This window comes from Danio rerio, chromosome 20, assembly GCF_049306965.1.
Source record: "Danio rerio strain Tuebingen ecotype United States chromosome 20, GRCz12tu, whole genome shotgun sequence".
Taxonomy (NCBI): domain Eukaryota; kingdom Metazoa; phylum Chordata; class Actinopteri; order Cypriniformes; family Danionidae; genus Danio; species Danio rerio.
The window spans coordinates 17694768-17720131 of NC_133195.1; the positions used below are offsets into that span (position 1 = coordinate 17694768).

At 37.5% G+C, this 25364-nt stretch overlaps 1 protein-coding gene and 1 long non-coding RNA gene across 4 annotated transcripts in view; one reads left to right on the top strand and one right to left on the bottom strand.

Annotated features, from left to right (window-relative positions):
- Nucleotides 1-574: 574 nt before the first annotated feature.
- Nucleotides 575-25364, bottom strand: part of ches1 (checkpoint suppressor 1) — a 73378-nt gene continuing 48588 nt past the window's right edge. The window contains 6 exon segments of one of the 3 annotated variants that reach the window (NM_001122745.1): nt 3048-3519; nt 4493-4601; nt 10756-10814; nt 11721-11729; nt 16742-16890; nt 23438-23968. In NM_001122745.1, coding sequence (NP_001116217.1) covers nt 3048-3519; nt 4493-4601; nt 10756-10814; nt 11721-11729; nt 16742-16890; nt 23438-23968 — 1329 coding nt within the window. 3 annotated transcript variants of the gene reach the window in all.
- Nucleotides 6837-16932, top strand: LOC141379271 (uncharacterized). Its single transcript, XR_012395789.1, has 2 exons — nt 6837-8360; nt 16145-16932. It is a non-coding gene; the product is annotated as an uncharacterized lncRNA (long non-coding RNA).

Below are 25364 nucleotides of genomic sequence, written 5' to 3' on the forward strand. Positions count from 1 at the left end.
CTTTTTTACATAGTTTGACTGTTCAACTTAATTTAAATATTACCCTTTGCAAGATTCAGCATGTAGAATCAGCCATCGGTGAAAGAGAGAGCACTCTGAATGGCTGTTCGACTACTCCCGTCAGGAGTTTAAGTTGTTAAATAAAACATGACACTAGTGTTTGCGGAAGTGTAGTTAAAGAATAATAATAATAATAATAAATAAAAAACAGCAACCATTTGTTGTTGCTATAAAACTTTGGTATAATAGAAAAATAATAATCAATAAAATTCCAAATGTATAGGACTACATGATATTGCTGTAATTGCGATGATGTCAAAGGCTAAGGTCTGTTCTGTACACACTGTATTGATTACCGCATTGTGGCCTTAAAGGAATACTTTTTTTATCCATTTAGTTGATGCTTAGCTTAGCATAAATCATTGAATCAAATTAGACCATTAGCATTAGCATATCAACCTAGAAAATAGTAACTTTTTATTTTCCACCAATCATAATACACAATATAACTACAGAAGAGTCGAACTTTAAACAGGAGAAATTAACAAATTACTTTTTTTATATTTTTTTTCCAAGGACATGCTAATGGTCTAATCTGATTCAATGATTTATGCTAAACTAAGCTACAAGTGCTCCCATCAGAACTGGGAAATCGGCTGAATGGATTAAAAAAAATGGTAAAAATCAACTGTTTAACTCTAGGGGACTTGTAAAATGAACATATTTCCTCCACAATAATGTGTTTCATTGAGAGATTTAAGACTTAATTACTTGTATTTATTTTGTATTTATTACTTGTATTGACTTAATTTTAATCTATTCTTCAATAAATCTATAGATCTGGACCAAGAAAAACAAGCATCATGTCATTGACCCACATAATCATCTGATGGTTTTTGTAATATAGGTCAATATCACTACTGTTTTAAAAACTATTATTGGTCTTTTACTAAGTGTGCATGAATTAGCTGCACCTTCATCAACAGGTTTCATCTTTGGCACACTTGAGAGCAGCATATAAAAATCTCTCTGTTCCATTTTCTGATGTGAACTAGAAGGACTGCTACAACTTAATTAAATCCTTTAAGGCAAGACACTGCAGGTGAATAGGGTAAATAAAGAGCCAATGTTTATCTCCATACTTTTCCAGTTGACCAATTACATTAAGACATTAAGCTTCTACAATAAAAATCAGAACATTAAATGAAGTCATTTTTAATATTTTTTTGTTATTTTTTTTGGATATTAAAGTCTTATTAAGGATTTAACAGAGGGAATATGTGGAATCTATCTAATCTATCTATCTAATTCAGAAAATATTGCGAATGTTGAGATTTATCCATTTATTTATTTAATTTGTTTATTTTATTGTGCAATAAAATGTTGCGTATAATCAGACATAATATGTATTTAGAACTTTATGCATTTGTGTGTACAGATATTTTATTTGAGATAACATCCTTTAAATACAATAAAAATGTGTATTAATTAAAATATATGGACACACAATTGATAAAGTGTGACAAAATAAACACTTAGAAGTCTATGTTGGATGTTTCTTTCCAATAGACTTGAAATAGAGCCCCAAAATGATCAAATTTACAGTATTTTATAAAATTACAGGTGGTCTTAATTTTTTATTCTGAATTAGCCGTATGAGTCGATTTAGCTTTGATTACTTTAAAGGTGCAGTATGCAAGTTTGACACCCAGTGGTTGTACAAGGGAATGCACTCCTGGATCAAAACACATTTTCACTCGATCTCTCCTCTGACGAGTCTACGCAAGCGCAGGCTGCCAGATTGACGTGCCTGTGCCTGACTATTAAGCCTAAAGGCTGATTTAAACCCTTTTCTAACTAAAAGCAATGATACGTGACAGAAAAAAAAATATTTTCCATGCTAAAATGAGTTTTCGTCTAAACCAACACCTGAAAATTTGTATTTTAGGCTCGATTTACAATTATACGTTTCAGTTTTAAAACAGCGTTTTAGAATGAAAATGATCCGCGTCCATACTGGCATTTCACCCAGCGTTTCTGAACAACTCTCCATCCACACCTCACCAGTAAAAGCACACATTTTTCAGCACATCTACCCATATGAGAGCTGTGCACGTCAGATATCTATAATTTTTGCTAATTAATAACCACCTCATGAGGAACTCTGAGCCTGTGTCTCATTTTGGAGTGTACTACTATCCACCGGAGGTCGCATTTCAGTCATGAACATATGCTTTGCGACCCTTCCTGACTGAATAAATCACATGTGTGGTTTTCCACAAAGGCAACCCAGTGTGCTGAAATATAATTGGCTAAACTGGCAGTGGGCGGGTTAAAGAGATCAAAACAAAGACAGACTTTCTGGCACGTAACTAACATCTTCAAAGCAGAATATCTGACTTCAGCATTGTTTTCCAGACAAACAAGAATGTTCACTTAGCATGTTTCTAAATATCTGCAATTATTATATGGTATTTTTATGATTTAGAAGAGTCAAAAACTTACATACAGCACCTTTAAACTACTTAAACAGCTTGAATTACCTGAAAAGATTCGGTAAGAAACATGATTGACTTTTTTTGTTTTTACACAACATATCCTGTCATGACTGTTTAATAATACATTTGCTAGTAATACCCTTCCACACTGTAAAAAATCATTGCTGCCTTAAAGTTTAAAAATAATTTGTTATAGTTCATGCAGTATCTTGCCTTAAATTTTTTTTAGACTTGATGAATCAAAAAACAAACAATCAGAAAACTAAAAAAAACACACTTTTCACTCAAATGATCCAAATTTACTATGGCTTTTATCCCTCTTCACACACTCACACACTCTCTCCCTCACTCGCACACACTCGCACAAATCAACATGAGCATGAATATCATCTTCCGCCCGCCAAATCAAACCAAACAAAATGGACAACAGTGATTTCATCAATATTGCAACGACTGACTACAGAATTCACCTGATATCCTGAACAGAAGTATTTAGATCTGCGTTTTGTTTCTTTTTTTTTTTTGTGGGCCGCTTGTTTTTGCTCATTGCTAATCGCTGGCTTCCTCTTTAAGCTCCTCTTTCAGCTCCTTCTGAACTCTGCGCAGTAAAGCGTTTTTGCTGACGGCGGTGCGGACGCCGGCCAGGTGGAGCAGAGACCCAGCCGCCTCCTTCATCTCCTCATCCTCCTCCTCTTCCTCCTCCTCTTCTTTGACCAGGATGTTTTCGGCGCGCCTCTTCTTCAGGGGCAGCGTGTCTCCTTTGGTCCACATCGGTCGCCGGACCTGGGGCGGCTGGGAAGTGGGAGGAGATGCGGCGTCCAGAGGAAAGTCTTTCTGCTCCAGCTTGACCTCAGTGAGGGAGCCCTGAGTGATGGAGCAGGAGGAAGAGGAGGAGACGGCGTCCCCTTGTGAGCTGCTGTACGTGTGGTCCTGCTCCTCCTGATGCTCGTCGCTGGCTGGAAGAGGGGAGTCCGTGTGTAGACTGCTTTTAGCCCGCGTCAGAAAGTCACCCAGGGCTGATCTATTAGGACAGACAGAGACAGGAAACTAGTCGGACACATCATTACAAATCATCTGAATAAATGTAGTTATGTATTTTGTTTTATTATTATTTTTATTATAATGTCATCTCTTTCAGGATTACTTTAGCTCTTTTTTTCTTGATAGACTGAAAGAGAGAGAAAGAGACAAATGAGAGACATAACTAGTCAGAAATATTATTACAAACCATTCGAAAAAACAAATAAGTATACAGTTGCTTACTTCAAATATTTATTTATTATAAATAAATAAATAAATAAATAAAGAAAGAAAGAAAGAAAGAAAGAAAGAAAGAAAGAAAGAAAGAAAGAAAGAAAGAAAGAAAGAAAGAAAGAAAGAAAGAAAGAAAGAAAGAAAGAAAATACACAACTGTACACAAAAAATTTACACTGTGATAAAAAAGCGCGAACGCGATCTCCACCACTGGTGACATTTCCAGACGGCAAAACAGAAAGATTCTGGAAGTGTCCAACTTCTGATGTATTTTTTGAGCCCTCATCTTACTGCAGCTGCCTGCTCTCATCTACATTGCAGTCAAGACGAGGTGCACCTCAAATGAGCCAATTGTAAACATTAGCAGCTCCTCCCCTTTTTCAAAAACAGCAAGTAGCGTTTAGTTTTAATCACAGCTCTGCCAGTGAGAGTGCTTGAGCTCAAACACATCCAATAAGAAAGCACCTTGAAAGGGGCGGGGCATGTCAGATACTAGAGAGCATTTGATAAGTCAGAAGACGAGAGGACACTGTAATATGAAGTGACAGCTGATCACTTTTAGGCTGAAGTTACTGCAAGCTTTGGATGTTAATAGCTAATGAATGCGAATTTAGTTTGTGGAGTACACTAGCTTATACACACTAGCTTATATCCTTAAAACTATCATAGTGATACTAACATCTAAAAATGCTTACCTTTACCTTTAACACAGAGTTTGATCACTTTTTTGATATACTGACCTGACGGCTGTGGTCCTCTTGCTCGCAGGACTCAATGGAAGGGGTCTGATAACTGGAAAGAGCCCCTGAGCAGTGACGCGTGAGCTGTGCTGGATCACTCTCTGTGGAACTGACAAACAAACAAAACCGCAGTTACAACACCAAAATACTGAGCCCTTTCTTTTTACACTATAAAAGTCAATGGTTGCAATCGACTGTTTGGTCACATTCTTCAAAATATTTGATTTTCATTTGAAGAAAGAAAGTTTCTTAAGTTGAGGATGAATGAATAATGACAAATTTTCTTTTTTATTTTAAAAGAATCATCCCTATGCCCAGTCCAACACAAGACTTAAATCCTCAAAGGTTCAAGGAGAAGACATTTGTGGGGCTTCTGCTGCAATGACAGCACTGTTTGCTTTCAAGCATATTTTGTTTACAGAGTGGATGTGGTAAATTAGCTAAAGAAAATGAACTGTCTCTCATATCCTCTGGGGAAACATACAAGTATGATAAAGAATTATTTGAAGTCTTAAAGGCAAAGTTCACCCAAAAATGTTTCTTTCTTTTATTGAACACAAAGGAAGATATTTTGAAGAAAGCTGGAACCTGTAACCATTAACAAGTCAATGGTAACAGGTGTCCAGCTTTCTTCAAAATAACTCATTTTGTGTTGAACTGATGATAGAAACTGAAACAGGTTTGAAACGAGTAAAGGCAGAGTAAATGATGACAGAATGTTCAATTTTGAGTGAACTATTCCTTTAAATATAACGAGCAGGCAATTCAAAACACAGAGAACAATGAAGAGAAATAAAGGGATGTGAAAAACGAAAATTCTAATAAGGCTGTTGGGGGAGAGACAAAATGTGTGGAACTAATAGGATAAGAGGATAATTAATGATGGTGAGAAAACCCAACAAAGGAAACACGAAAAAGCTATTAAATAAGTGTACTTGATAGTGTTTTGCTTTCTTTGATGTCTTTTCTTTGACCTTTAGTCCAATATTAATAGAGTTTTTGGCTTTATATTAAATATCGTAAGGCTCTCATAACTGGCTAGTTTCATTCATGCAGTGTAAAATAATAATAATAATAATAATAATAATAATAATAATAATAATAATAAAAGTAATAATAATAATATTTATTATTATTAGACATAATGGCTCAGTGGTTAGCACTGTCGCCTCACAGCAAGAAGGTCGCTGGTTTGAGCCTCGGCTGGGTCAGTTGGCATTTCAGTGTGGAGTTTGATGTTCTGTTTGTGTGGGTTTCCTGCAGAGTTTCGGTTTCCCCCACAGTCCAAAGACATGCGGTATAGGTGAACTGAATAAATTAAATTGGCTGTAGTGTATATGTGTGAATAGGAGTGTGTATGGGTGTTTCCCAGAACTAGGTTTCAACTGGAAGGGCATCTGCAGTGTAAAACAAATGCTGGATAAGTTGGTGGTTCATTCGCTGTGGTGACCCTGATAAATGAAGGGGCTAAGCCGAAAAGAAAATGAATAAATGAATGATAATAATAAAATTACAAACAATTTATGGTGAAAAAAAATGGGCAGTTGTGGTTGCCAGTAACTTACCATAAAAAAAACCCAATAGAACCTACATACTTAAAATAAAGTGATTGATTTGCATCGACACAATATTTGCTTTAACCCCTAACGGCCCAAGGCATTTTTTTACATGCACTTTTTATTTCTTCTTGCTATTTGGGCTTATTGGAACCTAATTAGAATAAAACCTAAGTATCATGTTTTGATGTGATTATGTCCATATATGTGGACTCGAGGTCCGAATTTACATAAAACACTTTTTCCTGACTGTTTTAAATGCATATATAACATGTAATTTTTTTGGAACATGTTTTGACCACAGAGAGTAAAAACTAATTTTTTTGCCAATTTTGGACAGTTAAAAATAGTGTTTGGGACATTTCATATGCTGCAAAACAGTTGCAGGATGACACTGCATGTATAAGAAAATATAAAACATCCAAAGTGTTTTAAATATCCACTTAAGAGCTAAAATGTGCTGTCTATGTATGTGGCCACAACACCTTAGAAGGTTAAGTTGACTCTGATGAAGCATTAAGCCAGAATCATTTACTTGTTAAGTCAATGCAAAGACGCGAATAGACATCCTGCAACGGGATTTGCGCGAATGAGGCAGCGTGAATGATGCGATTCGTGCCAAAGAAGTGCCGCTTAAAGCGTGGATAGCTCAAGTTGGAAACTCTTAACATATGACAGAGTTTTGCATGCTCAAACTATTGTGTGACTGCAGCATTATTTGTGGATAAATTTGTAGAAAACTCATGAAAACATTTGGTGCCATCTCACATTTTTCTGCCATCTCACATGGTTCAATGGGATCTCAATAAACACAAGTTACGGCTCTAACTTACTACACGTTACGTCGATTCATCTTATGCTCTGTCTTGCAGTTCGTAGACAGATACACTTGCCTGAAGGAGCACTTGCTAATTAAAGACAGGTGTGTTTGATCAAGGTTGCAGCTGAACTCTGCAGAAAGGTAGGCTGCGTCCGAAACCGCATACTTCCATACTATATAGTACACTAATATCAGTATGCGAGCCGAGTAGTATGTCCGAATTCATAGAATTCGAAAATCAGTATGCGAGAAGTACGCAGATGACTTACTATTTCCGACGAGATTCTGAAGTGCGCATCCCACGCACGCTGCGCTATCCCATGATGCCCTGCGAGAGAATTCATGAATGGGAGTGAAAAGATGGAACTGGCACAGGTAGGTCACGTGACCATGACAAAATGGCAGATGAAGTACGTCTGAATTCCATTAATACTTTTCACATTCATACTTTATAGAATGTACTTTTCTAGTAGTACGTTTAAATTAAAATGCAGTACCTACTGAGTAGTAGGCGGTTTCGGACGCAGCCGTAGATTCAGGAACAAAAGTGGTCATCCCAGACTCTAATGCATCGTGTGATTGGCTGTTTGCTGCACGTGCCTCACATACAGCTGCACGTGGTCCAAACTGAATCACAAACTCTGGATTCAACCCTGATTTAACAAAGAACGTTTAACCTCAACATGACCTTAATCAAGTTGAATTTGTTTGGTTTTGTTAACCCAAAACTTACTCGGCTACTCGGAGTTTGTTCAACTTGTTTCGTGAAACAGGCCTTGGACTTATTAGGACAAACCCTTGATACAGTAGATTATTTTTTAAGTATAAACCTGTCTCCATGTATACGGGCTGCAAGTTAACTGATCTGATAATCATTCAATCTTTGAATAACCGGAAGACCAGTAACAGTTTTGACAACCGTTTTTAAAAGCAGACAAACAAACTAAAAGTGCTTCTCCCTAAGGGCGAGTAAATCATTTCATTTCATTCACATGGTGAAAGGACAAAAGTCAGCCTTCGCTAGTCTCCAACCAATCACACACTGTGAGCATTACGACTTTGGGTAGTAGCAAAAAAGCAGCCTTGAGCGAAACCCGTCTCACACAAACACACACACACAGATCTCTTTGCTTTCATGTAGACAGCCATCAAGACGTTCACAGCAGTCAAACTCCAATAGGCCTGTGCTCAGACACTTTTCACAGGCAGCTCTTCCTCCATTATTCCATTATCAAGAGCAGACGGGGACGAGAGAGGAGCCACTACAGACAGATAATGTATCCATTTCCCTCCATTTAGCTGCTCGCTCTGGAGTGGAAAGAGAGCACCCTGATTGGAATCGAATGGACATTTAAACGGCCGGGACGCCAACAGGGAGTGAAAGAGAGAGAGAGACACACGGACAGACTAAAGGAGAGAGAGATGAACGAGTGGTTAAGGGAAATGAGAGAATCAGTGGAAAAAACAGAACGATTCCCAGGACATTACAAAGGTAATCTGTAGGCGCAAAGCAGCTATTTGTGCGATAAAGAAAGGTTTTTTTGTAGATAAATCAAAATGAAGAGGCCTTTTCAAGCCACTTTTAAAAGGTTGCCTTTAAGCACTAGACATGAAGTGTTCTTTCCCGTTTTGACATGTCCTTCATAAGGAGGCTATTTGCAAGACTATTTTTGCATTAATCCCTTTTTTTTTTATTGCCAGTGCATAAACAAACTTAAAAAAAATAGACCTTCCAGGACTTCCTGGACTGTCTATTCCTGGGCTATAACCTGTCAGAGAAGTCTAGTGGCTAGGAATGACCTTTTTACAGTGTCTGCTATAATGTAAAAGTTGTTTTTGTGTGTTTACATTGATAAAGTTACAGTACAGTTAGGATCTTATTGCCACATTATATCGTTATGACAACATGATATCATTTCCTTTAGTTATTTCCTGAAGATAAATACCAAAAAAAATAACGCAACTGCAATAATGACAGCAGTCGCAATCATCTGATATTATATGAAGTAAGAGATCGCATATGATGACGTGTGCAGGTGCTGTCCCATTACCTATTAGTAAATTAGAAGCCCCTCCCCTTCATGCTTAGTTTCAAGGGCCAAGGTGAAGGGGTACAAAATAGAATTGCCCAATTTAAAATTTCTTACGTTTCAATTTGAAATAAAAGCAATTTTGAATTGTCTAACAGTTTCAACAATGATATTCACATATTTTTTAGCATATTTGAAAGATTTAAGTATGTCTGACGTAATTATGCTTAAAGTTACGCTTTGCATGATAGAAACTAATCACGTTAAAGTAAATTAAATTTAAATCTGTTACACTACATTCTAAAAAATATCTTACAGTGCAGCTGTATTTGTTTTTAACCCCTGTGTATGTTAAAATTGAATACCCTTTTGTTATGTTCAGGATGAAAACATCCACTGAATTAAACTGCTGTAAAAAGGCATCGGATAAACATTTTTTGGTCAATTTTATTTGCATAAATCTGTTAATCAACCTCAGTCCTGATCAAAACTACTAAATCGCTTAGAACATTACAGGATTTTAACTCTTTGATTGCCAAGTTTACAAACGATGTCACTGATGTCACAGATTTTCATTTTTTCTCCCTGATTTACTTTTGGTGGCTGTTTTTTGTCCCATTGACTTCCATTAAAACCTCATTTGATGGTGCATAAACACAGTCTTTGTTTTTGTTTACTGTAGTAGTTCTGTATGTAGTTCTGAGAGCTGAGATGCATATTTTAATTTTCTCAGACACATCAAGGTATGTGCGCAAAGGTAACTCTCACACTCACAGACACACACTTTAATTTTCTCCATATAACATTGAGAACCTTTTTTTTTTGTTGCAAAGGCCTATCAAAAGGGTTATTGGTGCCCACTGATGAGCAACAGTAAAAGTTTAAAATTGTATCTCTTTCCAACAGGGGAAACCCCCAACTATCAAAAATGCATGATTATATGGTGTCATAGTTTTGTAATCAAATAAATGTGGTTATAATGGAAGTCAATGGGGCAAAAACAGCCACTAACAGTAAATTAGGGAGAAAAAATGAAAATAATCAAAAACAATCCATTAAAGGCAATCCTGTTTCACATGTCAAAACTGAGAAAAAATGTAAAAAAAATCCAGTCCATGATTACTTTTTAAAAATATTTTTATATGCTTTTTTTTCACCAAATCAGTGACATCATTTATGAATTTGGCAATTAAAGAGTAAAAATAAATATGGGTCGAAATAGGATTTGTCACTAAAAATCTTTTTGCTAGCTGAAACTGAGAAAGTAATGGGCAAATTAAGACACAATCACCACAGAGTGCATGAAAACATCCCAGTACATAAGGGTTCATTAAATATAGCATTGAACATAAAAGACTTCTTTCAAAACAATTGAGGCTAGCATACCTGTTTATGTGTTAAAAGAACATTGCACATTTATTTAGTCTCAAGAGTTAAACTTTTGAGTTTTACCATATTTTAATCTAGTCAGCTGAATTCTTGGTCTAGCGGGAGCATTTTTAGCTAAGCTGAACATAAATCATTGAATTGAGTTAGACTATTAGCATCTTGGACAAAAAAGTCACACCCAAGTTAATAACTCATAACTGGCCTAGTTCAGGCCCAGTTATGAGTTATTAACTTGGGTGTGACTTGACCCAGATATGGTCCATGTTTGGTCCTTGTCTGGAAGCCAAACTTGGTCCAGTTATGAATTAGTACCATAATTCACTATGGTATGTGGGCCAAGCAAAACCTGAATGTGTTGGGTAAAGCTGGGCTAGAGAAATTTTGTTATGTGGCTAGTTTCAAAAGTAATTCTGAATTTAAAAAAAAATGTAAAAAATGTGTCAAAATACAAACTTTGGGGGATTTTACCTTGTAAGAGCACTCCTCCATTTTTTCTGTAGAGTGGACTTCCTGGCCATAGTGGAGGACTGAGGGATATAAACACAGAATGAGAGTATTAAAGAGAGAAATCCAGATACTGTGAAAAGCAAGTGTAAATTTTTATATGAACTTTTAAAAACCCATTCGAAGACTGATAAAGGCAGAGGAGTAGGAACCATAAGTGGAGAATGAGAAGAATGAGAATCTGATGTTGTGGAATGTAAACTGGAGACTGAGAGGCAGCGCAGGAATCTAATTGAACCAGCAGAGACATTGTGCCGAGGTTTGGATTACTGTGTTTATACCATCTAAAGCAATAGATCCAAATGGCTCCAATTTTCATTAACTGACCATATAATCATTTAACTTGCTGTTTTAAGCCAATCCATTTCTACCCATTATATGAAGGGATAGAGGTGCCTTGATGTTCTTTTGGTTGGAGGAATAGAGGACCAGATATTCCTTTGAGGGCACCTATGGTAAAAAAAATCTACTTTTCAAGCTGTTTGGACAGACATGTGTGTAAGTATAGTGTATAGACCGTCATATTGGAGTGATATAAACACACACAGTCTTTTTTTCAATTTAACAACATAAAAATGGTGGACCAATAAGAGCAGTTTTCAGACCGACTGCAACTTGACGTAGGAGAGCGGTCCCCCCACCCACCAATATTGATTGACAGCCTCGCGTCACGATCATATCCTCAGTATCTTCTTGCACGTTCGCCATTTTCAGTGTGTGAGTTAAAGCGATATCACTAAAGGAACACCCTCTCTACCTGTCAGGTGTCATCTAACCTGCTCTATTTTTTTATGAAAAGCTCATTGGGCTCAACACAAGATCGATATTCTCCACGTTATCGCTGTAATCAGAATTATTGCTTGTACCTTTTCCGTGGCGCGGCGCTGTGCATTTTGGAGTTCTAGGCGTGGGTTTCTGTCGGGGTGCACGCTGCGGAGCTTCGGGTCAGCGGCTCGGCGATTGTGTTTGGTGGAGGTTTGTGTTTGGAGTTCTGGAATGCGTAGCTTGACGATTTGGGACACTTCATGTTTCTGCCGCGTCACTGAGTGTGTCTGGTGTGCCGTGTTGTGGCGCATTCGGTGCCTTAGTCAAAGTTAATTCAGTGTGTGTGGGTTATTAGTCTCCGAGCTTGTACACCGTGACTATACAAAGACACAAATGATTTTGTACTCTCTGCTTGGTCTGTGTCAGAGTCGTACATGTACGGCTGAATGCTCAACCTAGCTTAGCTTAGCTTCTCTCTCTCTGTCTGTCAGCCTGTCTGTTGCAAACACAGAGCGTGGGAGCTCTTGGCTCCGCCCCCTTGTTACATTGGGCGGGAAGCCAAAACTTTGAAGCAACTGTGAAGCAACACGCCCCCAACATGACACTTTAACACATTATAATAAAAACATCTGAACTGCGTGCTGAACTGGCACACTCAGAAGAACCATAATATTAATATTAAATCATAAAAAAGGGGCAAACTATGTGCCCTTTGAATTGGGTTTTTAGGGGCTCCACATAAAGCTTAGGTGTATTAAGCCTGATATCATGAGGAAATGTAACTTTTACCTATTGTCAGAAAAGCGGCTTATTTGTACAAATTCATACGATTTAATTTGTACAAACTCATGTGTTTCTTTTTTTAAATGTGTTCCCATCACTTTAGTGAACAGAACCTGCAGTGAATAACAGTAATAAAGTTGTAAATAATGTTCGACAAGAGCTGCACTCGGCAGTGAAATTGAAACCGAAAGTGCGCACATCATTTATAATCATGTCGCAATCATGATTATGACTATGAGTAGCATTTGATACGTTTTCTTTCATAGGGAACACAAAGTGTTGTGCATAAAAATAAATGTTTACTGGGTCAGTATAACTACTCTAGCTTATATAATGTTGAATATAATGCAGGAGGGAAACTGATAAAAAAATGTCTCATTTTATCAGTGAATAAAATGGTCTAATAATGTTGTCAATGACAAATAGCAAGCATATGTTTCAAACATAATAATTCAACTTCAGAAATATAAATAGTTGTATTCTGATGTCAACACTTTACTGTGCATAAATGACCAGGACAAATTTAAAGTTTGCTCAAGTCCATCGTTTCAAGTCAAGTCATTCCAATTTAGCATTTTAATAATAATAATTTTTATTTAAATAGCGCCTTTCCAGAGGTCAAGGACACTTTACAAGGAATGTAACAAAAAGATAAACAAACATACATGAAGTCAAATATAACAAACTGGAATTAAACAAACAAGACCTAAGAGACATATGAGCAGAGTGGAGGTGAATCAGATAAAGTAGTCAGTTTGGCAGTTCAGAAGCGAAGCATTCAGAAAATAAGTGAGTCTTAAGTAAGGATTTGAATTCAGAGATATTATTAGCAGAGCGAAGTGAACGTGGTAGAGAGTTCCAGAGTTTGTGTGCAATAACACTAAATGATCTGCCCCCCTATTGAAGACAGACGGTACCGAGGGACAGCGAGAAGGCCAGAGTCAGCAGAACGTAAAGAGCGATTTGGGGTGTAGGGGACAAGCATGTTGCAGAAATAGGAGGGTGCTAGGTTATTTAAGGATCTAAATGCAAGGAGAAGAATTTTAAATTTAATGCGGTATGCAACCGGGAGCCAATGGAGATCAAACAAGATTGGGGTTATGTAAGCAGAACTTTTGGTATGAGTGAGTATTCTAGCTGCAGAGTTGTTAACCAACAGTACAACAGCTACACATAAGCCTAATATTATTGTTGTTTATCTTACCATATGTTTGAGAATTAACAATAATAACAGTCTATACATATTGACCTTAATTTGACATCTACAGAATTGTGAGAAAATCACAATCTTGATTTTAAGCAAAAAATTTATAAAAATCGTAATTCTCATTTTCACTAGAATCATGCAGTCCTACTGATGACCCTGACAGTCAATCACATTCAATTATTTTGAGAACGTGAACACAATGGTAAATCAGCAGCGTTTAGGAACGTGCTCAAAAGTGCTTAAATGTTAGCAGGATATGGACGTTTTTAAAATTCAAATACAGATTGCTACCTAATTCCAGTATTGTGACAACACTAGACCATAGAAGTTCATAATAATTAGCCACTAAATTAAAAAGTTACAAATTGCCATGAAATTTCATTGGGGTATTATAAATTTGGTATCGGGCCTTAAGCTGGGTTTACACAAAATAAGAATTTAAGGCCCAATCGAAATTCTATTTCCTTGAAAAGCATGAAGGGGAAGGGCTCCAAAATTTACCGCTAAGAAATGGGACAGCACTACAGCACCTGCACACGTCATTGCGAGTTCTTGCTTCATATGAGATTGACGATCGCGACTGCTGTGGTTATTCCAGTTGTGTTATTGTTTGGTAGTTTTCTTCAGAAAATCACTGAAGGCAACGATAGCATGTTATCATAATGATCTAATGTGGCAATAAGATCGTAACAGTACTGTGCATTTACACAATGGCCATATTCATCAATGTAAACACACAAAAACAACATTACATTATAGCTAATACTGTAAAAAGGCCTTTCCCAGCCACTAGACTTAAGTGTCACCGAGTGTCAGAATGTTGTGCGACTGCAATACAGGAGTTATTATTATGGATTATAGATAGCGAAATTTATGGGTTTTTATTTTAGCCTTTTTTTTTTAAAGCTGACGGTAAAACACGAGTTCTGTTATGAATATAATAAAACATATGCTTGTTTATTGTAAAAATTCATAATAACAAAAAGAAAATAAATACTAATTTGTGGATCTTCTTACTTCCGTGTGTAGGCATGCTGCCGTTGCACACTGCAAATTTTTGATAGTAGATTTTACTACCTTAGGGTTAAAATTACACTCCTTCAGAGTTTACAATAACACTTTTGAAAGAGTTAACATTATCAACACTCAGAGAGTGTTAATTAGCAAACTCTTATACGGTACAATATCTGTTTAATTTGCGGAAAGATACCAGCAGCTGTGGTTGCCAAAATGTTTCCGCAAAAATACGGAAGTTTTATAGAACTGTTTAAATTTACAGGTAAATAACTGTACTTCATGAACTGATACAATGTTCAGTTTACAAAATCGTAGTGCACAAGAATGTAAAGTCATTAAATGCATTGATGTGTTCATGTGTGATTGCAATTAACAAACTTTTCACTGCATTAGTAACTTCACAGCTACCTTCAAACAAAAGAACATGCAGCACAACATCAGATACACTCAGTTCATCTTGGACTTGAACACACAAGCTACTATCCTCCACAATGGTGACAAAAAAAAAAATAAAAAATGTTTTGCTGTTTTTTTTCCCTTTTTTTTCCTTTCTAAAATACTGGCAGCTGTGGTTGCCAGTGATCTACTGTTAACATTTTACATTTTACATTTTACAACATCTCCAGAATATTTCCACCGTCTGCATTTTTCATCTGTGTATTCTGGGAAACTTTTGTTCCTCTTGGTTGAGTCTGGTCCTGAAAAATCTGTTTCGAAGGGTATCTACCCTTCCCCTTGGCCCTGCGCCTTCAAGCTAAAAAGAATTGAGACACCCCTAGCCCTTCGTGTGAATGCGCAAAATGAGGAGTAGGGGTAAGGGCTAAGGAGTAAAATAGAGATTGGGCCTTGGTATTCATAAAAGTAGATTACAAACAAAGTAAATGCAAATGTGCGAAGAGAGAGAGGGAGAGAGAAGAATTTCCCCTGGGCGGTGCAAATAATGCAGAATCCACAATGTGTTTGCCATAAATGCACAAAATTTGCTGAATCACATCTTTTGCGCAAGTTAAAAAAATGTAACATGTTTAAGTGATGAAATCTGCATGTGCTCTTTGAGTTTGGTGGGAATCCTGCATTAGTCTTGACACAAGATCCTTAACTCACCATGTGTCCCTTGTTTGGCCTTATTTCCAACTGGTATTAAGATACATTTTTAATGAATGGATTACATGTGTAAATGAGGTATAAAATGTTTTGAGATTGCACTCTCTTTTTTTTTTTGACTGAAAATTCTAACAGGGGATAAATTTGAAAAGTCAGAATTACTCGATTGACTCTAAAACAGTTGGAATGCAATTAATGAAAGAAAAATCAGTTTGTATGTTTGCAAACTGAACATCTGTACAATTGTTTACACCATAGGAGACTTTCATTTCCCAAAAACAGAACTAGAGACCACAAGCTACTGTGAGCGGCTCCCTGATCCCACAAGAGGAAGTGGGGGGGAAATCAAGGAAAAGGCTAGAAAATAAATGTGCAGATATCTACTGTTGCTATGGAGTTTAGTGTTGCTAAGCCTATAATGTATTTCTTAGCACTAACTGTCTGTCCTATCTCTGTTTTTTCCTCTTCTTTTGCCAGACAAATAGCTTTGTGCTACTGTTCCACCTGTCTCATGCATGTGTTGCCATGGAGGTGCTCTGGTCGTCACAGCAACAGCAGAGGAGAAGAGAAGACTCGGGAAGGGCAAGCGTGTGCCATTTCTTTACATCTCACAGATTCCCCAGAGGACCATGTCCAGTTGCTGACGAAGTGTTTAGGAATGAGTGAGGAACTGACCCGAAATAGTCATATTCAATGTGTTATTCACAAGCAAGGTCATATGATGTGCCTCTAAACTAAGCCATGTATATAAGTTATGTTTCCTTCGGTCTTCCTTTTTCTCGAATTCATGGAGTGATCGGTTTTTAAATCAAGAATTATGTTGCCTAAATTGAAAATACTAAATATAAAAGTTAAAAATGGCAAAGCTAAGATCATCCCAATCATATTTTAATATTCCACACCAAGACACACGGTTTTTGTGCCCAAGACCTTCAATTACGGAAAAGACTGCATGGGGATTTTCATGGCCATGCTAAATGGAAAGTGTGAATGAAAGTACCATAAGTAAAATAAGAAAAAAAAAAAAACTGGTTAACAGAGGGAAATACCCAAAAAAGAAACTTGAGGAGTTACCTGTGGTATTGCTGAGGAGAGGCAGATGGGGAGGTAGAAGGTTTTGGAAGCCGAGGGGAATATGGATGATATGGAGTCTTCTTCAGAGCCTGAATCAGATTGTGTCTGTAGTCAGGGTCAATAGACCAGAGGGAACCCTTTCCTATGCTCTAAAATAAAGAAAAAGAGACAAATTAATGTCATGTTACATCTTCAGTCTTTTAGTATCTTCATTGAGATCAACAACATTATGAGATACTGCACAGAAAAGGTGGCCAGCTTTCAAACTTTCTAGCGAAGTTTAGCTCCAACCCTGATCAAACACACAGATACTGTCTTTAGGATTACAAATGCATTTGTCAAGAGTTGGAGCAAAACTTTGCAGAATGGTGTACCTATAGTGCTAGATTTGCCAAGCATTTTACAGATGCATACTATAAAATGGGGCTCGTCCGGGATATTAATTAAGAACCTAAAGAAATTATGCCTCTGAATCAGGGGTAAGCCAGGCACTGGATGGCTGCTCTCCAGTAGATTTTTACCTCCAACACCAATCAAATTGAGCCAAGTCAGCAAATTAACATGGTTTGAATTATCTGATGATAACACTTAACTATTTTGAAGTGAGTTTGAAAGTCTGCTGGGGGCTTGTCCAGGATAGGAACATCTCCAGTCCAGGAGGATTTGTGTCCTGTTGAATTCCCATCTAATCCCAAACCCCAGACGTAACTTAGAGACTAGCGGGCTGAACTAGAACACCAAAGTCTGCAGGATACTGAGGGACCTCAGGGGCTTGAATTGAGGAGTTCTGTTTTAAATTCATTGCTTTCACACCTGTGCTTCGGTTCATTTGGTCAGGAGGGCAACAAAACATACACTGTAACATGTTTGTGGTTTTGATTTCTTTTCACAGCACACTGATTGCTCGGGACATGTGACAACATACACATCACTTGTTGGCCAGATGTGTCATTGAACGTAATTCCTAAATTGCTTTTTTCGGTCAGAATTAACTTGCAGAAATATGCCAGTGGAAATACAGAAAATAAACAGCGGAAAAAAAGCCAGCAGACAATATGACACTTGCTAACATTAAGAGACAATTGTGCTGGCCGATTGTATCCCTAGTTATTGTACATTATACAGTTTATATGCATTACTTCTGTCAAACTATACACTTTGTAAATGAAGTGCAGATGCAGTTTGAAAACGATGTTTTAACGCTCTGCAAATGACAAAAGTGCATCACAAGTCATTTCAGGAATTTGCGAGCTACCATGGAGCTGCTGCTAGAGCACTGTAAACAAATACTTGCCCCCATATTACACAACACAGCTGACTACAGCAACTGGTTTAGGCCAAAAATAAGCAGTACTTTTTACACTAGGGCAAGACTGACTTTAGATCATGTTGTCACCACAGCTGAAGCCCTTGAATGCATTCAATTGAAAGTGCGTACCATAATAAACTCTTTAAGCAGGTCTCGAGACCCTTGTATGGTCCACATTTGGCATCCTTGAGTAGGATTGTAATTGTACCCAAATGAACCACAACTGATTTAAACAAGGCGGGCACTCAGAATCAAACAACCTAAAAGTGATGCCATTCAACAGGGGTGACCAAACTTGGTCCTGGAGGGTTCGGTGTTCTGAAGATTTTAGCTCCAACCCTAATCACAAACACACCTGAACAAGCTAATTAAAGTCTTACTAGGTATACTTAAAACACCCAGCCAGGTGTCTTGAGGTACGTTGGAGCTAAAACCTGCAATGACACCGGCCCTCCAGGACCCCGGCCATACATTTTACATTATCAATTGCAAAGCTTTAAGTAAACTAAGCAGCAGGGTGGAAGATTAGACCTAGCACAAGAGACTCTCAATGTGTAGTGAATACAGAGGCACCTTTAAAAACTGCCTCAACAGGCAACACTGGCATGTATTTTTAGATCAAAGAGGCTGTTCTCCACCTAATTAAGCTGTCTGCCCTCCATCAGGGGCTTCCAGAGCCACATTTCACTTTACCAAAAAACACAACTCCGACAAGCCATGAAATTCAACCTCGTGCGCCTTTGATCTTCACTCTTCTATTAAGCACAAAAATAAGTGAGATGGGATGATGAAAGTGCTTTGATATTATTGTAGTTACAGAACAGTCACTATAGCAATGATCAGCAGTGTTTACTGACACACCACTCAAGGCAATTAAGATTTGATTAGACAGCCTGACAAGCTAGCAATTTCCAAATGGTTGGGGAAGCAACTATATTTCATGTTTGTGTATGTGAGTGTGTGTGCCTTTCACACTGCTGGAGGAGCCATTGGCCCAGCGTGCTGTTTCCACCCGGAGTGCAGGGTAATTCAAATACACTCCCCATGACTTCATTCATAACTTCCCCCACCAGCCTTCCATCTGCCCTCAATTAACTATCAACATGCCTGCGAAACATCATCACAGGCCGACGTACATCATTCAGTACCTCTGGCACACCGTCCCGAGTAAGTCTGGCTCACCTGGAGTCCAGAGCAGCATGACTCCTCTCTACAGGAGACAGAGGAGGAGCAGACACGCACCTGTGGTTTGCTAGTCTCCAAGGCAACAAGTATAAGCGAGGGATGGCTGGTAGGTAGGTTGTCTGGTTGGAAGGTTTAGCACAAGCATCTCTCAGTCTACATGGAGACAATGATGGTGTTTTTTAAACCAGCCTGGGCCCATGTGCTAATCTTTCCCAACCGTGGTAAATGAGCAAAGCAGATTTCTGCCACAGACTGTATGCTGAGAGAGCCAGAATACATGATTGCCTATTTTTAAAAGAGAAGGCTTCTAGTCGTGGCTTTTTAAAAGTATACACACATTTTCATGAATGTTAAAGGGCTACTATAATGGAAAATTGGATTTTCCACACAAACCATTTTTGGAAACTAAGCTGTAATAATGGCGTATTTAGAAACCTTCATGGTTCTGGAGACACAGACACTTGTACACACATTACACCCACATATAAAGTTAAAGGAATCATAGTACTATAAAAAAAAAAACATGTTTCAGAACTTTTTTGGTAATCTAAAAACATATACTCCTTGACAGAAGCATTTCTGTTAACTGACCACATTGTCAAACATCTGAAATGTTGTTGTGGTCATCCTAAAATCCATCTTCAAAGTGGTTCAGAATTATTACCTTGAATTGACTTTTCCTGACTGTCTCACACTTCCAAAAACCACTCCGTTTTCATTGGTTTTCGCCTTCTAATTATGCAAGTTATTGAATACAGTGGTCCACAACCACTGGGCCGCAGAGTGGTACTGATCCATGGATCAATTGGTACCGAGTCGCACAAGAAGTCATTAATTATTTCCGTTTAATTTATTATCTGAGTCTGAACAATCTTTTATTTTGAAAAATGACTGTATTCTCTCGCTTACATCTCAGTCAACTGAGCACCCAAATTTAACCTGCAAGGAGCAAAATTGGGTTAGAAACAGACGTCTTTGGTAAGTTTCTTTGCTAAGGCGCAGTGAAAGACCAAGGAATGGATCCACAACCCATATGTCAACAAATCAGGTGAATTCACCTTGTATGTGCAAGAACATATAGCTGTTCGCATATTACATCTTTTCTAGAGTTTGTGCAAGTTCATTATTTCCAATAGAGGTGGGTAGGCTGCGTGCAGAAACAGTGTGACACGTCATGCCTTCCAGACGCCTCCAGTTGAATGAATCCCATGAGCGCACCGCAAGTCACGTGACAAGACCTGAACGATCAGCTTCAGCTTGTATGGAATATACACATTTTAGTAGACTAATTATCTCAGACAAACACAGAACACCCAAACACTGCAGTGTTTTGTAATTTTCTCTTTAAGTACAATTTGTATCAGCGTGACAGCAATGTTTTGTCAGCTTGTCATCTTGAGAGAAAATGGTTGATGGTTGCCTAGGAACCTAAGATCCGCTTCCCCTCCGCACCGACCCACGCCCCCTGGTCTGAGGTAAAATTCTTAAGCATTGACCGGTCCGCAGTGATAAAAAGGTTGAGTACCACTGATTTAATACATAATTAAGGCCCATAGTGGATTTTATTTCTTATTTATATATTTGGCGGCAGTTTATCATGAAGTGACAATTTTGTTCTCTTTGACTCATTGGATGAAAACTGCTTCATTCTCAAATGTTTTATGTGATATTTATTATTTATAATTTATAATTTTATTATTAATATTTTATGTGAGTTTTGCACATAAACCTAGTTCACATAATTGGATAGAAAAATGGCTACTGTTCCCAGCAGGCACACAATGTCATAAAGCGTTAATATTAGTTTAGATTTAGGTCGTGGTGTCAAGTGACTAAAATTGTATGTCTAGCTAGCATCTAAGGACAAAGTTATTTTGACGTCGAGATGTTAGAAAGTGACCAAAATATAAACGTCAAGCAACATCTTAAATTAATGTCATATTGAAGTCAAATACTGACACACACATACACACACATACACACACATACACACACACAGTTGAAGTCAGAATTATTAGCCCCCTGAATTATTTTCGCCTCTGTTAATTTATATACATATATATATATATATATATATATATATATATATATATATATATATATATATATATATATATATATATATATATATATATATATATATATTCAGTTCCATTAAATTTCCAGTGATGATGATTGCTCTTTATTTAAAAAAAGCGATTGAATATAAATATAATATTTAATATTAAAATATAATATTTTTTTAAATAGAATTTTCAGAGTTCACAAATTATTCTCTAATTTTGAGCTGCATACTGTGCATGCATATGTAATTTACACTCTGGGTTATATAAACCACTTTTCAGAGGGATCTATTCGGTTTTCTATCAGAAAATTACTTAGATTTTTCTGTGCTCAGTGAAATGTGATAGAGCTGGTCAAGTAACCTGAACTTCACCCACTTTAACAGATCATCCTGTTTCATACCACTACTCTGAAATCTTCTCACACACACACACACTAACACATCCACATAGCAACGCAGCCAATCAGTTTTGCTGTTGCTACAGAAACCGCATGCTTTTCATGTCAACTACAGCTCGGTTGCTATGGGGAAATGTATACAAGGAAAACTCTGGTCGTTGTTAGGCACCAAATGAAAGCATGAAGGCTCAGACAGGTACAAACACACACTTTACAATGCAAACACACTCTGCCAGAGCAAATGGTGCTTTTATGTACGATTATATGATTATTTTTTCACATCTATACTTTTGATTATAATCCTGGGCAGGTTTAAAAATCAATAGTGCACATTCATGAACAATCTCATAACAAGCTAAGTATAATATAATCTAATGTGGACTTTAAATATAATGTGGATTTTGATTTAAAGGATCTTTTTTTGAAAATAGACTTGTTTTGCAAAAGTTAAAAAGAGTTGAGTTTACCACTTTTGAATACATTTAGCCGAACTCTGGGTCTGGCAGGATTACTTTAAGCTTAGCTTTGCATAAATCATTGAATCGGATTAAACCGTTAGCATCTTGCTCAAATAATAATTAAAATATATGCATTTTAATTGACCTATTTAAAGCTTGACTCTTCTATAGTTAAATCAAATGATCAAAACTCTTCCTGAATTTTTTCAGCAAGACAATGATGGTCTAATTCGATTTTGTCATCTGAAACGTGCATAAAAAAACCCGGTAGGGTTGAGCAATGTCGACCAATTTGGCATCGTACAATGTTTAATGTGAAACTTCACGATGGATGATGGCAACATCATCGTAGGCAGCAGTGAATTAATTATTTTTAAAAAATTAATTAATTCATAACTAATCAATTATTTGTAGCCTACCGTTCAACTACCTGACCCGCATGGTCTTTGTTTTACCCATAACCAAATCGTAAACAAATAAAGTTGCACACAAATTACCACCTTTCAATCACTTTTTCCGCAAGACTCTGGCATGAACAGGCAGAGTGATCTGTGTCTTTATAATGGCGTTGACAAACTTGGTTGGTAAAAAAGTTGCACAACCAACAGGAACCAAACAACAGTATCTGAGAATTTCGCTAACATTACTAAGTAGAAGCATGAAAGCGAAAGATTGAAGCAGAGAACTGACAATGTGAAACGCTACCTGACAGATTCAAAAGACAAAAGAGTCATTAGAGACTAGATTAATTCAATATCACGTTTAACAACTATAGTGAGACACAATCCAGAGGTACATTCTTAGCGTTGGATGTCGCCAAAGAAAGTGTAAAGGTTTGTGGAGTCGCGGAAGAAAGTATAAGTAAACAGCGGACAGAGTGCCGGATCATACTTCAGAGGTGCCAGATCCGGATCTGGCCTGTTCCGGCACAAATTAAGCCCTGGTGATGTCCATCAGCGATGGACGATGGCATCTTCTATCGACCCAACCTTAATACCTGCACCAACATATTTTAGCATTTGTAAAATTGTAGGCTGAGCATGCATTTCCAATGCAGCTGGACTGAATTAAACCTCTTACATCATCTACATGTGCAAGCGGACAATTCGTAAATGTATCGAGTCATGTAACATTAATAAATTTGAATCAAAACAACAATTTTTTAAATGTGAAAGTTGAAATTCTCATCTAACAGCAACACAACTTCAAGACAAAAAAAAGACAAGGTCACAATATATGGGACTAAAAGCCACACCAGTCTAAAATCCAGGGAATCCTCACCTGACTGCGATCCTTATCCACCTTTTTGAAGCATTTATTGAGAGACAGGTTGTGTCGCACTGAGTTCTTCCAGCCAGTCGGGGCACTGGAGAAGTAGGGGAAGTGTTCCAGTATCCAGCCGTAGATGTCTTTTACGGGCAGTCTTTTCGACGGGGCGTCCTCAATGGCCATGAATATGAGGCAGCTGAAGGAGTATGGTGGTTTGCGGCTGGGTCCTGTAGACAGGTGGTAGGGCGGCTCGTTGGGTTCCGGGGAAGACGAGGGCGAGGGCTCGTGGGCTCCGTTGGCATCCTGGACAGGGCTGACACTGCGCAGGCCAGACTGGCCCAGGCTGGTCAGCAGGTCAGTGCTCTCATGCAGCCAGCTGAGGCTGGTGAGCTCCTCATCCTCGGCCCGGCTGAGAGAGGTCGACAGTGCCAGCGAAAGATCGGCTGCATCTGTGTCCTGGTAGAGCGGACTGAGACCCCGCGCCACACTGCCACTGCTGGGACCCTCGGCCTTCTTACCTGGAGGCATGACCACCGGACCCATGCGGCCCCCGGCTCCTGCACACAAAAAGTGATGACAGGATTATTGCGACTGCAGGTTTTTATATGACGACACTTTTGTCATTCATTCATTTATTTACTTATTATTTATAAAGTACATATTAGTCTCCCATGTTTAAAAATAATAATAAAACTCTGGCAGGAATTATAGTTAAAACCAACTCTGACTTTTTTTTTTTTTTTAAGTTGCCAGCTACTACCACCAATTTTTTTTTAATATAATTTTCACCTAAATCTGAAGGCCCGCTGAATATTTTGTCCTTTGAAACCATGATTATACTGAATATAAAAACAAAGAACCAAGCCTAAACTAAAATTAAACTAATTAAACTAAAATTAAATTTTATTCTATCTTCATGTGTTCATGTTTTATCCACACTTGAATGCAGAGAGGTTTCATGAAAAATGCAACATTCTTGACAAAATGCGAATTTTCTGGACGTATAAGACCCCCTAGTTTTTTGTGATTCCACGATTGCTGAAATCAACAAAAGTCGCAATTTTTTGCGATCCTGCAAAATTCTTCAATGCAAAATAATCGCAAAAAAACTAAATAATCTTATGCAACATCCAAATCCAAACCACATAATCAAAATATATTTATTTCAGTTTGCAATTAATTGTTTTACATGGCTTATAGACATTCCAGATGCAGCACACGTGATTTAAAAATCTCTCGATACTGATGCCTTACCTGCAACCTCACAATCATTACATTATTAGTGTTTTACAGGTATAGTTGGTATTAGGATGTGGTTAAATCGATAAATGTTTTGTTTAACTTTTTCCTGCAGTTATCGAGAGAAAACGCTTCCCTGTCATTGACGAGTTTTACGACAATCTGTGTTTTAGGCGTTTGTCTTATGTGTGACATGATGTCAGATGCTCCAGGGAGTGAGATCTGAGGCAAAGAAAAATTGTGGATAAAAATAAGAGCAATACAACCTTCCTTTAGCTTAATCCCTACCGTTTTAAATCTTTTCTTGACAAGAGACTAAAATAAAAAAGCTATGTTTTTATGATTTGTGTCATTGTTTCAGATTGCACACCTAACATACCTATTACCTATTATGCTAAATAAAAATATTTTTTTATGTTTATATACATTTCTAAAAAACAAAAACAACAACAAAAATGTCGAAAATTTCTGAGTATTACCGCCACAAAATCAGTCTTTTTTAAAATCGCAAAAAAACCTCACAAAAAAATCTTGAAAAACATGGGGGTCTAATATATAGTATAAAACACACATGTATAAATATACACATAAATACACAGATACACACAGTTACATAAATACACACATCATGTCAAGTCACATACAAGGTGTGTTTAAGCAAACAACCACACTAGGCAAGCCACGAAAATGAAGTGATTAA